We start from the raw sequence: 17,148 nt of genomic DNA on the forward strand, positions 1-17,148 counted from the left end.
CTAATCCAAAATAATTGACACAGATACGCATTAAGGAAAAAAGTTAGATGAAGAGTTGGAATTCCTGCAGTGATTTGTGAATAAATGCATCTTGGATCGGAGTTATTGATCATTAGTGAACTTTATTATCACTTTTATTGGTCATATATCTTTAAAGTTGGTGATATAGTGTTCTCATGCTCTCATTTTATGCTTACAGGATAGAAGATACACCTAGTTTGACATACTTGAATTTCATTGATGGACTGAGTAAATACAATCTTTGAGTGACACCAACCTTATACTTAACGGTGGACTTGCCTGGTTACCTAGTTTTGGTAGTAGAGTCTATTCTTGGGTAAAAACAAAATTCATGGTTGACCAAATGAAGATGTATTTATTTGTTATGAATATGCGCATTTTGCACTTAAATTATCCTTGTCTCTTTGATCCTTTAATCTTATTTGCTATCCAAAATAATAGAAGTAGTGATGAGAATACCGCTTTTACTGGGAACTGAACATATTGTAAGTTCGAAGTCTTCCGTTATTTTTATTATACAAGGTGGAGAATGAACCCCTACCAACAAGGTGAAAATTTAGCTAGCCAACTAACTAGGAGATCAATATTATTCCCTTATTATATTATATGTTAGCATTTTCCTTAAGAAATTATGGTTGAAATTTCTCAAATGGGACGACTTAATTAATCAAAGTGCTCTGCAACGGACGGATATATATAGGTGATATGCCAAGTCCCAAGGTGTTGATTGTCAAGACATTTTTTTGTAGCTAATTATGAACTTATATGGAGAGTAGACAGCACAAATGAAATAAGGTTTCATGTCTTTTCTCGGGTATGGATCTTAAAGCATGAAAAGGATTTCAGGCACAAGTCGATCTCTAAAAATGAGGACTTTGAGGCGTAAAGAATCAGTTTTTAATTTCTTGAGGAACCCCTTGTTGGGATTTTAAGCTTGTGTAGCTTAAAGAAAGTGAATGAGAAATTGAGAAAAATGAAATATTTGAGTTTCCCTTGGGAAAGGGACATTGTCCCATATCGGAGGAAGAAAAGGTTTTTGATGAGTATATATATAATTGCTCTTCTTCTAGCTCTTAAAGAATTAAGAAAAAGGCAAGTCTCGCGCCGTCGCCGTCGTCGCTCGGCTTCTGATTGATTGATTAATCTCTTTGGACAAAATTTCTTTCAATTATTTAATTAATTAATTAAATAATTAACAAAAAAATTCAATCCGGAATAACCCATGACCCGCGACCCGGTTCGGTCAGGCCCGTTTTCTTGGCTGTTTCTGAAAGGTTGCAAACCTTTTCAGAAACAATGCCAGCAACTCTATAAATAGAGTTTGAATCCCAGAATCTTTCCTTACGAAATTTTCTGAGCTTCTTCTTCTTCTTCTTCTGCACAATATTTTTCAGTGTGTTTTACGACCATTGAGTGGTTCGTTGTTCATCAGAGTTTTGGTACCAATACGGTAATGGAATCAGATAATGCTGAATTCTTTGAAAGCATCTATCCGTATAAAACTGAATGTGAGTCGTTAAGTGAAAGACCTAAACGACCTCGGGAAGAACCAAAGGAAAATACTCCAAGTATAGAAGATCCAAGGCGTAGCAAACGTCAAAGAACATCTACTTCCTTTGGACCAGATTTTGTGATATTCTTGCTTGAAAATGGGCCTCTTCAAACTAAATGTAATGGTTGTTGACAGTATGAATAAAATTGTAGCTTCTTCTTATTTATTGGAGTCAAATAATTTATGGCATATTCATTTAGGACATGTCAATTACAAAACCTTGCGGAAGTTAATTAATGTAGAAGTGTTGCCTAAATTCGAGTGTAATAAATCAAAATGTCAAATATGTGTTGAGTCTAAGTTTGTAAAACATCCTTATAAGTCTATTGAAAGGAATTCAAATCCTTTAGACTTAATTCATACTGACATTTGTGATATGAAGTCGACACCATCTCGAGGTGGGAAAAAGTATTTTATTACTTTTATTGACGACTGCACTCGATATTGTTATGTTTATTTGCTTAATAGTAAGGATGAAGCAATTAAAGCATTTAAGCAATACAAGAATGAAGTGGAGAATCAATTGAATAAAAAGATCAAAATGATTAGAAGTGATAGGGGTGGAGAATATGAATTTCCATTTGCAGAAATATGTTCGGAATATGGAATTATCTATCAAACTACTGCACCTTACACACCTCAATCCAATGGAATTGCGGAAAGAAAAAATCGGACATTAAAGGAAATGATGAATTCTTTATTAATAAGTTCCGGATTACCGCAGAGTTTGTGGGGCAAAGCTATCCTTACAGCTAACCGAATACTCAACAGAGTACCCCACAGCAAAACGCAATCTATTCCATATGAAAAATGGAAAGGAAGAAAACCCAACTTGAAATATTTCAAAGTGTGGGGGTGTCTAGCAAAGGTATAAGTTCCTTTACCTAAAAGGGTTAAAATCGGACCAAAAACTGTTGATTGCGTTTTCATTGGATATGCTACAAACAGTAAAGCATGTCGGTTTTTGGTTCATAAATCTGATAATCCCGAAATTCACATTAATACGGTAATGGAATCAGATAATGCTGAATTCTTTGAAAGCATCTATCCGTATAAAACTGAATGTGAGTCGTTAAGTGAAAGACCTAAACGACCTCGGGAAGAACCAAAGGAAAATACTCCAAGTATAGAAGATCCAAGGCGTAGCAAACGTCAAAGAACATCTACTTCCTTTGGACCAGATTTTGTGACATTCTTGCTTGAAAATGAGCCTCAAACTTTTAAAGCAGCTATGTCATCTTCTGATTCAGCGTTTTGGAAAGAGGCAGTCAATAGTGAGATTCAATCAATTTTGGATAACCATACATGGGAATTAGTAGATCTTCCTTCAGGAAATAAGCCTTTAGGTTCGAAATGGATCTTTAAACGGAAAGTGAAAGCTGATGGCACTATTGACAAATATAAGGCAAGACTTGTCGTCAAAAGTTATAGACAAAAGGAAGGCCTTGATTACTTTGACATTTACTCGCCAGTAACGAGGATAACATCTATTAGGGTGTTAGTGGCAATAGTGGCCGTGTATGGTCTTGAAATCCATCAAATGGATGTTAAAACAGCTTTCTTAAATGGAGAATTAGAGGAAGAGATTTACATGGAACAACCTGAGGGTTTTGTGATAACTGGTAAAGAAAAGAAAGTGTGCAAACTTGTTAAGTCACTTTATGGACTTAAACAAGCACCCAAACAATGGCATGCCAAATTTGACCAAACAATGTTGGCAAGTGGGTTTAAAATCAATGAGTGCGATAAATGTGTTTACATTAAAAACACTCCAGGTCATGAAGTCATTGTTTGTTTATATGTTGATGACATGTTGATAATGAGCAAAAACATGGCAGATATAAATGCTACTAAGCGCATGTTGGCTAGCAAATTCGATATGAAAGACTTAGGAGTTGCTGATGTGATCTTAGGAATCAGAATTCACAAGACTCCACAAGGTCTAGCATTATCACAGTCTCACTACATTGAAAAGGTACTTGACAAGTTCAAGTATTTGGATTTCAAAATTGCCAAGACTCCAATTGACGTGAGTTATGCACTTCAAAAGAATGAAGGTGAAAGTGACTCACAATTGGATTATGCAAGAGTATTGGAAAGTTTGATGTATATCATGAATTGTACACGACCAGATATATTATGTGCTATTAGTAAACTGAGTCGGTTTACAAGTAATCCCAATCACATACATTGGATGGCAATGAAATGAGTTTTGGGGTATCTCAAACATACCCAAAATTACGCTTTGCATTATAACAAATATCCCTCCGTGATCGAGGGATATAGTGATGCAAATTGGATCACTGGATCATCTGAAGTTAAATCCACGAGTGGATATGTTTTCACAATTGGGGGTGGAGCAGTGTCTTGGAAATCATCCAAACAAACGTGCATCGCCCGTTCTACAATGGAATCTGAATTCATAGCTTTAGATAAGGCCGGTGAAGAAGCTGAATGGCTCCGGAATTTCTTGGAAGATATTCCATTTTGGCCCAAACCTTTGGCACCTATTTGTATACATTATGATAGTCAAGCGGCAATAGGCAGGGCAGGAGCGTTATGTATAACGAAAAATCTCGTCATATACGACGGAGACACAATACCGTTAGACAACTACTCTCTAGTGGTGTTATCACAATTGACTACATAAAGTCAAGAGATAACGTGTCGGATCCACTTACAAAAGGCCTATCTAGAGAGGCAGTTGAAAGATCATCAAAGGGAATGGGGTTAAGGTCTAGGACAAGTCATCATGACGGTAACTCTACCTAGCAGACTGGAGATCCCACGAGCTAGGTTCAAAGAGATCAAACAAAGTTATGAATGACGGTTCAACATTGTCAAATAACTCAACCCATTCTCGTGATGAAGACAATGTTTAGAAATCGAGGTAAAGCATTAAGGCTTTTTGATGAGTCAACAAAGCTTAAAGGTTTTTTAATGATTTGCTAAGTCTGGCAGGATATGACCAGATAGTATGTCTATAGGATTACACGTTTAGAAATCACTTATATGAGTGTGAAGTGTAAGCCGCTTCAAGGGGAATGAAAGTAAAGGCCCATTCTCTAAGCACTCATGAAACCAGGCGGTGTTCATGGCTGAAACGAACACAACCGTGAGAACCATAGATGGTTAAGGATTGATTGTGTGACTTATGTTGTCTAGGTATACAACAAAGCTCGACGGTTCAAAGATATCAAATCTACCGATTGACCGAGTATATCCGATATAAGTTCACTACGAAAAGTTCAAAGGGAAACCTACTTATCCAGATGCAATTAATTCTTGCATGTAAAACACACACGCGTCCGTGCATTCCTTTATTTTATAGCCATTCCCCATTCATGTGGGGGATTGTTAGGATTTTAGGCTTGTGTAGCTTAAAGAAGGTGAATGAGAAATGGAGAAAAAATGAAATATTTGAGTTTCCCTTGGGAAAGGGACATTGTCCCATATCGGAGGAAGAAAAGGCTTTTGATGGGTATATATATAATTGCTCTTCTTCTAACTCTTAAAGAGTTAAGAAAAAGGCAAGCCCCGCGCCGTCGCCGTTGTCGCTCACTCGGCTCGGCTTCGGCTTCGGCTTCGGCTTCGGCTACGGCTACGGCTTCGACTTTGGCTTCGGATTTGGATTTGGATTTGGATTTGGTCAAAGATCAATTGATTGATTAATCTTTTTGGACAAAATTTCTTTCAATTATTTAATTAATTAATTAAATAATTAACAAAAAAATTCAATCCGGAATAACCCATGACCCGCGACCCGGTTCGGTCAGGCCCGTTTTCTTTTCCGAATTATTTTAAATTTCCCGCAATATTTCAAACACACCTTTTCCAACAGCCATGGCTGTTTCTGAAAGGTTGCAAACTTTTCAGAAACAATGCCAAAATCTTTCCTTACGAAATTTTTTGAGCTTCTTCTTCTTCTTCTTCTGCACAATATTTTCCAGTGTGTTTTACGACCATTGAGTGGTTCGTTGTTCATCAGAGTTTTGGTACCAATACACTTGTGAGTTAAATCGTTCTATCCTGGGAGGATATATTCCAGCACCTCGGGTACTTGAGGGGAATAATTTTCTTAAGGATACACTGTGTATTCAGTGGGCTCGATTTATTCCTATACTGTTTCTTTTTTTGTTTTTCAGAATCTATTTCGTTAAATAACTATTACTAACTTTCTATTTTGTTTTTCCAGAAAGTTTAATTGTTTATTATAGCAATACAGAATAATAGAACCCAACCGCAACAATGTAGCTTTCACAACATCTCTCCCATGTTACTGTCAGAACAAAGATCCTTTTCCTTTTTGACTCACATTGTTTGCTTGCAGAATAAAACCACTTTGGACATTTATTACAAGTGTGAATTAAGTATACAAAATGCCGAAGAATGTTTACCTCATCTCTTACGTCACTTTACTCCAAGATCGAGACTTCACTTTGATGTGATACTGTCCGTTTTCAGTTCTCAAGGAATAATATTTAACTCAACTCATAATAATAACTTCTACGTTAGACTAAGTTCTGACAATATATATAACTTAAATTCATAAAAAACTGCTCTCTACTTTTGCTTTGTAAAACTGTTGCTTCAAGTTACCTTAGTCTTTAGAAGAATTAAACCGTGTGCTTTTTCTTTCTTTAAGTATTTAAGTCATCATAGTTGCCGATTTGTTTGTGTTTTTGAGGGGGGTTTATGTCCAAACGAGTATCATTCATGTTCGATAGCCGCCATTAGCTCATGGTTATACATTTACTACTGCTTTTGAATTATACGGTCAAACCTCTCTATAACAGGCTCGTTTGTTCTAGATATTTTTGGATGTTATAGTTAATTGCTGTTATAGAAAACATATATTATAACAGAATATGATATTTGGTTCCGAAAAAACTTAATTTTTATAGTGAAGTGTTGTTATATAAGGATGTTGTTATAGAGAGGTCCCACTATATTTAGACTTTAGAGCCAATTTTGTGCAATTAATGTGGGGACAAGAAACCAACCAAGATCCAATCCAGCCTCAAATAAATTCAGTGTTTTCAGCTCTACCATCCAATATATTACTATTCTAGTTGCAAAACCAGAATATATTACTATTTGAAGGAGAGTCTTGGAGCAACGGTAAAGTTGTTTCTATGTGATTTATAGGTCACGGTTTCGAACCGCGTAATCAGTCACTGCTTGCATCAGGATCGGCTGCCTCCATCACACTCCTTGGGGTGCGGTCCTTCCCCTTCGTGCACCGGGCTGCCCTTTTTTTTTTGCCCTACTTACTAAACCATGCAATATTTTATTCTAGTAGTATTTATGGCAAGAATTTATATATCATGTAAAGTCAACTGCTTAGAGATGGGACCTCCATTTCTATAGACAACACATAATGTCAAATGACCCTTGTGATTAAGAGAAAAATACAGATTAAAGTATGCAAAGGGATAAATGGGAACATTGGACCAATAATACAGGAGTTGGTAGCATCCAAAAGATGTCATTTTTATAGATGATCTTGCTTTTGTCTCTGCAGTACTCAGTCTGATTCCAATTAGGAATAGGAACTGAGGATGTTTCATATGTTGAAAAGACTCTAATGTAAGCTGCAAATAGAACTTTCTATTGCTTGTGACTTCAGCTAGGAATCATGGGAAGGAGTCCTTTCATCATATTCATCATTTTTTTCAATCTTCTTTGTCCTTTTTCACTTCCCTTGTGTACTGATTCAAGTAAGTTTCAGCATTTGCACTGTTCCATTACAAGTTTTGTCTTGAAAAACTTCTTATTTGCAGTTATCTAATTCCAATAACCTCATGTGTTTACAGGGGCTCCTCTTCAGCAAAAGTCTCCTCTAACATTCTGTCCTTACAATGGAACCTCCTCATGTTGCAACTCCACTGATGATAAACAACTTCAGACTCAATTTAATGCTATGAACATTACTGATCCTGGATGTGCTTCTCTTGTAAAATCTGTCCTCTGTGCGGTAAGAAGATAATCTTTGTAATACCTATAACTATTTCACAATATGAAGATGTAACCTTTATGAGGTCTAAATCTACCATTTTTGAATAAAGGACCTATAATATCACAATCATTAGTCCACTGCTAATTATGCTAACATCATGTATGATATTAAACCAGAAATCTTTCCCCTTCAATTTTATTTTGTTTGTGAAACTGAAAATACTCCACTTACTGTGAATAATCTGTACTATGATGGTTCTTGTAAATCTCTGTACAATTCTATTTTGGAAGTTTTCAATCATTTAAAAATGGCTAGGAATATTGGTAGTATGATAGTAGTAGTTAAGGGTTTACTAAGTAATCAACTTTGAATATGCAGTTATCTTTTCTCATTGACTCTTGATGCATGGAGTTCTATATTTTCACCTTTTGCAGAAGTGTGATAAATTTTCAGCAGAGCTGTTCAGAACTAATTCTGTTCCTCAACAACTTCCGATCCTATGCAACTCCACAACTTCAGCAAATTCAACCCAAAATAGCCAAGCTAAGAATGACTTTTGCTCTAAAGTATGGACAACTTGTCGAAATGTGTCTATCATTAGTTCTCCTTTTGCTGCTTCTGTCAAGTCCAATTTCACCAAGTTGACAGATCACTGGCAATCACAAACCGATTTCTGTAATGCATTTGGTGTAACTTCTGGTGATGGATCAGTATGCTTTGCTGGCGAACCTGTCGTCTTAAATACAACCACATCTCCAAATCCTCCAGGCGGATTGTGCCTCGAGAAAATTGGAAATGGTAGTTACCTCAATATGGTTGCTCATCCCGATGGCTCTAGTCGTGCTTTCTTCTCGAATCAGCAAGGGAAAATATGGTTGGCTACCATTCCTGAAGTCGATTCAGGAAAGTTATTAGAGCTTGATGAAGCTAATCCTTTCCTGGACTTAACAGATGAAGTTCATTTTGATACTGAGCTAGGGATGATGGGGATTGCATTTCATCCAAAGTTCTCACAAAATGGAAGATTCTTTGCTTCGTTTAATTGCGATAAGCAAGCATGGCCTGGATGCGGAGGAAGATGTTCTTGTAACTCAAATGTGGATTGTGATCCATCAAAATTACCTAGTGATAGTGGTTCTGAGCCGTGCCAATATCAAGCTGTGATAGCTGAATTTACTGTTAGTGGGACAGCATCTCAGCCATCACAGGTAATTTATCGTAGTTTATTGGATTAAATATTTTGTCCCATTTTTTCAGATCTGAATGATCACAAATGGATTTCAAATTTCCAGGCAAAAACTGCCAATCCAAAAGAAGTCAGAAGGATATTCACCATGGGCCTTCCGTTTACAGCACATCACGGAGGTCAGATTCTTTTTGGACCGACAGATGGATATTTGTACTTCATGATGGGTGATGGAGGAGGTATAGGTGATCCTTACAATTTTTCCCAAAACAAGAAGTCATTACTGGGAAAGATAATAAGGCTTGATGTTGATAGCTCACCTAGTAAGTGGCTTTCCATTTGCAAAAGGCTTGATTTAGCATCAAAACTTTAGTCTTTTGAGCATTGAACCTCACATGGGAAAGTGTTGAATTTTTTAATATGTTGAAGTGAATTTAGATTCTTGCCCCTTCTTTTGCATCTGGTGCATATTCTTTTTAGGTGAAGCTGAGATGACCAAGCTCGGTTTATGGGGAAACTACTCCATACCAAAGGATAATCCTTACATTGAAGATAAGGAGTTGCAGCCTGAAATTTGGGCACTAGGAATGCGAAATCCGTGGCGCTGCAGTTTTGATTCTTCAAGACCATCTTACTTCATGTGTGCAGATGTAGGGCAGGTAAAGTACAAGACTTTTACTATTCAAGCATTACTTATAGGCCTTGTCTTTTGCATTAACTGTAAATAATTATGATTGTCTCATAGGATAAATTTGAAGAGGTGAATATAATCAGCAAGGGTGGTAACTATGGTTGGCGAGTCTACGAGGGTCCCTATCTCTACACCCCTCAAAAATTACCAGGAGGAAAAAATACATCTATAAGCTCAATAAACCCAATTTTCCCAGTTATGGGATACAATCATTCTGATGTGAATAAGAATGGAGGGTCAGCCTCAATTACTGGTGGATACTTCTATAGGTCCTTCACTGATCCCTGCATGCATGGAAGGTGAGACTATTGAAAGAAAGAACAAATATTGATTTAATACTTCGTATCAATATGATTTTGACAGGGAAATTTTTTGCATTCCACTAATTGATCTCACACATTTCTTTTCTTTTTATTATTCTTCACTCTTAACTTTATCTTGAATGCATCCCTTTTTGGTAATACAACAACAACTGTACCTTAATCCTAAGTAAGTTGGGTTCGGCTATATGAATCTTCACTAACTATGTCGCTCCATTTAAGCTCATCGTAGTCTAATATCATATAAACAAAAATAAATAGTACTAGAAGTTCTCTATATTTACTATTGGCACATAAATCTCTAATCGGACTAGAAGACTCCTAGAAAACATTGAACAAAGTAAACGTACTAACATGACTCGAACTTAATCCCAACTAATTGATATCACCTATATCGATCTTTTTCTTCCATTGTGTCCTATATTTTGCTAAGTTTGCATGGATTCTAAGAGATCATAGATTTTTGGGGACAACTCTATACTATGTGATTTTAGTTCTACCTCGTCCCTTTTTTAACACTTTAGCTCACCATGGTTTCGCCCCTACAAACTAGTGTATCTCGAGGATATCTTGTTATGGTAATGACAGATGAAATTTTGCAGGTATATTTTTGCAGATCTGTATGCAGGTTCCATGTGGGCAGGCACTGAAAATCCAGAGGACAGTGGAATATTTAACAACACTCAAATATCTTTCAACTGTGCTCAGAAATCACCAATAGATTGTACCTTTGTTCCTGGAAGCTCAGTTCCATCTTTGGGCTACATTTTTTCATATGGAGAGGATAACAACAAGGATATGTATGTCCTTGCAAGTAGTGGAGTTTACAGGGTTGTTCGTCCGAGTCGCTGTAAATACACTTGTGCAAAGGAAGATTCTTCTGCTGTTGTTGATATCCCAGATGGTCCTGCTGCTGCTTCCCCTCCTTCAGCAGCAATCATGTTAACAGGTTCATACAATAATAACTTGGTACTCATATTCTTGTCTTTAATGTTGATGCTATCCAGTTGGTTTTAGCAATGGTGCTAAAAACAATTTCATGTACAGAGAGATACATAGGCTTCTCAATAGATGATTCTTGTAAAATAAAGTGATATGTTTCTCTTAGATGGCAATGTTCAAGATTGTGGCTTAAGTATATGCACTCTAAATTATCACCAGTCCAAGGGGATTCTTTAAAGAATGAGTTGTCTAGCTTTTAAGAATAAAGCTTGTACCTTTTCCTTTTTAAGGTTCCATCAGAGGAAGGCCAATGAACCACATATATATAAAGAAGAAATGGATGGATATAGCAGAACCAATGTGCCCTCAGAGAAATATCTTGCTGGAATTTACTTACTGAATGATTGCAATGAGAAAGATTGATCACATATTCAAATGAGCATTGTTAGAGGTTAACAACGCGATATATATACCAGAGCAAAAGGTGAAGAGTGCATTTGAAATTAAGATCATTATCACATCTCATAACTTAAATACCATTTCCATAGGATAATCAAACAAAGACACCTACAACTTGTGATGTATCCTATAATCCGCAGTGGCGGACCCACGTGGTGGTTAGCGGGTTCAACTGAACCCGCTTCACCAAAAAATAATACAGTGTATATGTATAAATTAGGATTAAAGCTGTGTAAATTTTGTATAAATACTTTATTTGAACCCACTTGACAACTACTATTTTACAACTAAAGTTATGTACTTCTAAGATTGAACCCGCTTGCACAAAATTCTGGGTCCGCCACTGATAATCCGACCAAATGCAGATTAATATCTCTCTATCGAAATTATTTAAACCAATAATTCCCAATAGTGCTTCTTTCTTGTGTCCATGGAAAAAGAAAGGAAACTAGTAAAATTGCATGACTACACAACAAGTAGTGTACGTTATAAACTAGTTTTTCTTTTTCACTTCCAAAAAAGGAGCATATAGGTAGTGTGTCACTATATACCAAGTATAGTTTTCCTTGAAGCACCAGAAAAGTTGGCCATAATTCCTATAATCATATTCAGACATTTGAAAGCCATAGAGGTACAGACAGAGTCACTCCTACAAACACAAAATTCTCAGAAGGATAGCTGCTTCATCCTGGGAGACACTTCACACATAGTGGCGAAGGCAAGAGATAAAAAGTAAATATGCCAAGAAGTGATTCAAACATCTAATATGTATAAAAAAAAATTAGATATTATATACACAGTATAATTTTCCAATGATCTTCACCCCTGTTCACGCATGCAATGCATGACAGGTGCCGAGTTGGTGACATGGCTAAAACTTTTAAAACTGAAAATAATATAAGTCTTTAAAAAGCCAGAACTACTTTGATCTCCCCTTAGCATCTAGGATTTCCAAGTTCACTAACTAAATGTACTCTTAAAAATACGCAGATGAAACCCAATAAATGCTGTAAATAATAGTATTAAAATGTAGATGTTCATAGGAAAGTTTTCTAGAAGAACAGAAATTCACAATTTTTCCTTATACATGTGTGTAAACAGTAAATATTTTTAAAAATAATAATTATATATATATATATATATATATTACTCCGTAACAAGCCGATTATACATGTGTGTAAACAGTAGTAAAATAAATTTTAAAAAAAAATTATATATTACTCCTTAACAACGCCGAGTTGCTTAAAAACAATTAAAGTAAATGTTAAATTTAAGACACCAAGTAAAACCTTAAAACCCACCACAGTGCATATTCAAATCCATTTGGCAAGACAATTGTGAGTTGTCACCTTAATGCAGAATCTTGCGTAAGCCACAGCTTGGAACTACCAAAGGGCTACATCTACAGCTGGATATCTGACGTTCTTTTAATTTTGATGGTGAGACATCATATTCCAACTCCTTTTGTATCTTTGTCAATACCCAACATTCTCCTTTCTATTCATTTTGCTGCTTCTAACAGTTTGTTCATATTTCAAAATTCATACCAGGTCAATTATGTGTGGCCATAGTAATTTGACGATTAAATAGGTCAACCACAAACCACAAAACATTAAAAACATTAATAAAGATAAGGAAGAATAAAACTTCAAGGAACATAAGAAACTAAATTTGTTTCCTTCTGCAGCTGTGATTCTAAGCTGTGTAGTTATATTTCTCTATTGCACATGTTTGTGCCTACTTTTTTTGTATTCCATCCACAAATGAAGCTCAAAATGTGTGTTAAAAGACAAAAGAAAAAGAAAGGAAAAAAAAAGGAAGGTAGAGAAAACAATAAATGAATTTCCCTATTATATCAAAAAGCAGAGTCCTCCAGAAAATATACAGATCATGGTTCTATTAAGTGCAAAACTTGTCTATCCTTGTTTCTTGGTCAGTTTTCAGATACCCCCTTCTCTTCTTCAAATCCTTAAGTGTCATCTCATGTTGCAGCATAGAGGCCGGCCTTGCTGTTGTAATTTGTTCCACATGCAAATCATCTGTCTAGGGGACTGGTAATGAGCGCTATAATAATCGTCTACACATCCAGCTTGTGAGAACTTCAAGCTGTGTACATATTGCACATGTCGTGTGCTATTAAATTTCTCGACCCACATTCCCATGCTCACATCCTCCATCTTAAACAACTGCACATGAGGGAGCTTGTTAGCTATTTCACGAGTACTTACATACAGAAAGTGATAACGGGAATTTTGTCTACCTTCAGCTTATGTCTATCGAACTCTGAGACGATGAAGTCTGCGATGTCTGATGAAATAATGTAACCAGGTCCATTGGCATAAGGTGGATAATCTTCTTCTGGCCATTCCTGAGCCAAGACCGAGAAGCAAGTTAAGACGAAAAACTAAGATATCATGAGATTCTAGAAGGCCGGAATAATTAATAACTAAAATTTAAAGGAGATTGAGAAGGCAAAAAACTAGACAACACCCAGATTTATTCCATGCAGATAACTAGCAATATTTACTGTAGCATTTGTTGCAATTCAAGCATTCCTGTCCAAACAGCCTTTACTCTATTCTAGTAGAAAAGCATCTCTCTGCCATAGGCTCGCTTACTCTATTCTTAGTTAGACACTATCAACTGGCTAATGTGAAGTCTTTTCTTTGACTATAAAGCATAAGAAAATACTTCGTCGAAAGAAAACAGCACTATTTAGCCTTCTAATACCATGTAGAAATTGGAGCAAGAAAATAAAAAAAAAATCCAAACTATTACCTCATATGTCACTGCCCATTTACCATTACGCAGGGGCTTATGATAGTAATTGATATTTCCAACATATAAGCTCATATTCTCGGGTATTTTATTTACTTCCTGGATAACTGCATCCACTCTAACAAATGTATCATCATCGCACTTCATGATATGTTTTGCAAATGCTACATGAACCTGCAACAAGCAAAGATACAAAAAACAATTATTCTTTTGGGACAACGTTAGTCTGGGACTACCAATGTTAACATTTATAGGTAATCCACAACTTACCCCATATTCACAGATGGCAACTGTTTTCAAAACAACAAGATCATAATTGTCCATGTAAGGAACAATGACAACGTCACCAAAAAATTCTGCCTCTTTCTTCAATTCCACATTTATATCCTTTCTCCCGTGCTGTCAAAAAAACAAACCATGTTAAACTCAACATTAACAAGTTGCAACATGAATGTTAATAGTAAACAATATTTGCAATATGCTGCATAGGCAACCATCCAACAACCTACCAATGCGACAAAGAATCGAGCCACAACATTTGAAGATTTGATTAGCTTATGCTGCATCCAAGACCTCCTTATAGCCATTCGCTCAGCGAAATGATTGCCTGCAGAGAGAATACCAATGAGCAGATCCGCAGGTTGATCAAGGAGGGGCGGTGCCTTCCATCTGTTTGACATATCAAGATGCTTTTGAGGAGCAAAACTAGGATGTGATGTGGGCAAGGAGGCAGCAAAGACTGAATCAATATCAACGTCACCATTCAATGACAAACCAGTGGCATCTTCGAGTGCAAATCCCTAAAAAGAATCAATTAGAACGTTCTTTAGCCCAATTCAACAGTTCAGCATGAAATTCAAGAGGTGGTAGTATGCTACTCACAGTTCGATAAGGAAATGAGGTCACATGCCTCCCATCAACATTTATGTGATAACCCTCCAAGCCGGCACTGAGAGTTAGTACAAATAACTTATCCTCTGAAAGTGGGAATGGCCAATCAAAAGAGACCGGCTTCTTTCGCCCTACTATCCGGTTTAACCACCAAGATGCCTTTGATTGCTCCGAATGATTAGCATCATCATCTCGAGTCCACTTTTCACATTTTACCTGGCCATCAACTGCAGAAGAGCGCCAAGACATTACCAAGAATGCCGTACCACATAATACAAATGATAGATTTCTGTGCGCAGATTACAACAGATGCAAATGTAACTGATGGTGCATTTACATATGTTTTTTTTCTCCATCCCATTGCCAACAACTATGTAAAAACTTTCAGACTGTATTAAAATAACTCCCATCCCCAACTCATGAGATTAATCTGAGGAATCTATCCATCACAAAATTGCACCTCATCAAGCAATAAGCTCTATACTCAATCTGATAAACAAATTCAATTGCTTGACAACGCACTAAATAAAACTTCTGTTCCTCCCCACCCACTCCCAATAAGTAAATCAAACTTCAATAAGTAAATCAAACAGTTCTTCCAGCTAGCAAACCTTCAAGTTCAACTAGTTTTTTAAACATTCGACTTTGTCTAGCAACTTTGCCTATCTGAGTTTCACATTACTCGCCGCAATCCTAAATAAAGGAGGAGAAGTGCAATAAGTTGACAGCTACATGAATATTCTAAACATTTGGATATAGAGGATCCATATAGCCAAGTCCAACTATTTTGGGATTGGGGCATGCATAGTTGATTGATTAAACTAGTTCAATAAATAGAATATATCTTAAAGACTACTAAATAAATAAAGAACCAAAATCATATTCTCACCAGTCTCCTCATCATCCCTGGACCTCCACCCTTCACACCTTTGAGCTGTGCCCCACTGCATCCTATAACAAGTATTCTGCTCAATCACAGGCTTCCCACTCCAATCACCTTTCAATCTTGGATTAAAATGAAGAATCCTAGGTGGGTCCTCCCCATCAACTGTCTTCAGCCCTTGTAACTCCATCATAAACTGTGAAACCATCAAAAATTGACCTTCCTTTAACAATGATATCTTTGGATCATGCTCTAGGTGGACCCTTTTAGGCCTCCCTACAACAGTTACATGTGACCCAAGAGTAAGCCCACACGGCAACACCATCATTCTCTTCCCTTTCCCCTGAAAATCAAACCCTGACATTGAAATGGAATGTGGGCATTCCTCTGTCTTGTTATTCTTACTTTCTAAAAACCCCACTTCTTTTTTACGCAATTCAAGCTCTTTCCACAACTTTCTACCTACATCAAATGCCTCTTTTGCTGACTTCAAAATCCCAGAAAACCCATCTTTACTAGTCATATTCACAAAACTACCATCAAAAACCAAACTTGATAAGGTATTCTTGATTTCTCTGATCTTCCTTTCAGGTTTTGATGATTGAATTGGTGGAAACTGAAGCGGGACATCAAAAAGAGGGCGAATAGGGGCCTCTTTTTCTGCTAACTCCTCTTCGCTATCAAGCACAAAAGACTTAGAAAACTGCCCTGTACCAAAACCATCTTGAGAAACTAAACTGAACCCATTTCTGAAAACAAAAGGAACTTCAAAACCCACCAAAAGTACATACAAAAAGCCTAAAAAAATCAAAACTTGGACCGATCTTTGCCGGCTCAGTGACATGAACAAGTCAAATTTTGCTCTTTTCATGTTCAAAATTCTTGCTTTTGAGCTGATCCCTCTTTTAAATTTCTATTAATCATCAAATAATGGGGTTCCTCCAAAAGTTTCAAACCGACAATTTTTTTGGCAAAAACAAAAGCTTGTAAGAAAGAGGAAAATGTATTTAGTAAGAATAAGAGAGGGTTAGGTCATCAAAGCATGATCACAAGCAAGTTAAGAGAGGGAGAAAAATATATAAGCACATATATATACATAAAATGTGTACATATAGAGAGAGAGAGAGATGAAGGAGGCTCAAGAGGTCGGTAGCTTTCCTGGAACAAGAGAAATAAGTATACTTTTCAAATTGAATAGGAAAAGCTTTACACTAAAAAGTTGATGGAAGAATCTTGATGGAATGTGTTTCACTTTCTTCTATTTTATATTCCTAGTGCGAAAGTGAAACCTCTGGAAATTGTTGTTTATTTATTAAATTTCTTTTTGGAAATGGAAACTTTGGAAATTGTGTTTATAGGTTAAATTCGCGCACGAAGACCAGGGTTTCCGATTATTTTTGAGTATTTAAGTATAAATACTCTCTTAATTTACTTTTAGCTTTTAGCTTTCAACTTTTTACGTCCTT

At 36.4% G+C, this 17,148-nt stretch overlaps 2 protein-coding genes across 2 annotated transcripts; one reads left to right on the forward strand and one right to left on the reverse strand.

Moving 5' to 3' along the window:
• The first annotated feature begins 7,077 nt into the window (after positions 1-7,077).
• LOC107775765 (HIPL1 protein-like) lies at positions 7,078-10,864 on the forward strand. Its single transcript, XM_016595541.2, has 7 exons — positions 7,078-7,293; positions 7,390-7,550; positions 7,967-8,740; positions 8,825-9,041; positions 9,199-9,377; positions 9,464-9,708; positions 10,332-10,864. Exons 1-7 carry the CDS (start codon positions 7,212-7,214, stop codon positions 10,744-10,746), a joined length of 2,073 nt encoding a protein of 690 aa, XP_016451027.1. The 5' UTR covers positions 7,078-7,211; the 3' UTR covers positions 10,747-10,864.
• Positions 10,865-12,742: 1,878 nt separating this feature from the next.
• LOC107775766 (hydroxyproline O-galactosyltransferase GALT6-like) lies at positions 12,743-16,917 on the reverse strand. The gene is made up of 7 exons (XM_016595542.2): positions 15,689-16,917; positions 14,791-15,026; positions 14,418-14,708; positions 14,179-14,307; positions 13,909-14,082; positions 13,391-13,498; positions 12,743-13,316 (listed from the first exon to the last, which is right to left on the reverse strand). The coding sequence occupies exons 1-7, from the start codon at positions 16,551-16,553 to the stop codon at positions 13,107-13,109; spliced, it is 2,013 nt and encodes a 670-aa protein (XP_016451028.2). The 5' UTR covers positions 16,554-16,917; the 3' UTR covers positions 12,743-13,106.
• Positions 16,918-17,148: the final 231 nt, after the last annotated feature.

The sequence above is a fragment of the Nicotiana tabacum genome, chromosome 22, assembly GCF_000715075.1.
Source record: "Nicotiana tabacum cultivar K326 chromosome 22, ASM71507v2, whole genome shotgun sequence".
NCBI classification, from domain to species: Eukaryota; Viridiplantae; Streptophyta; class Magnoliopsida; order Solanales; family Solanaceae; genus Nicotiana; species Nicotiana tabacum.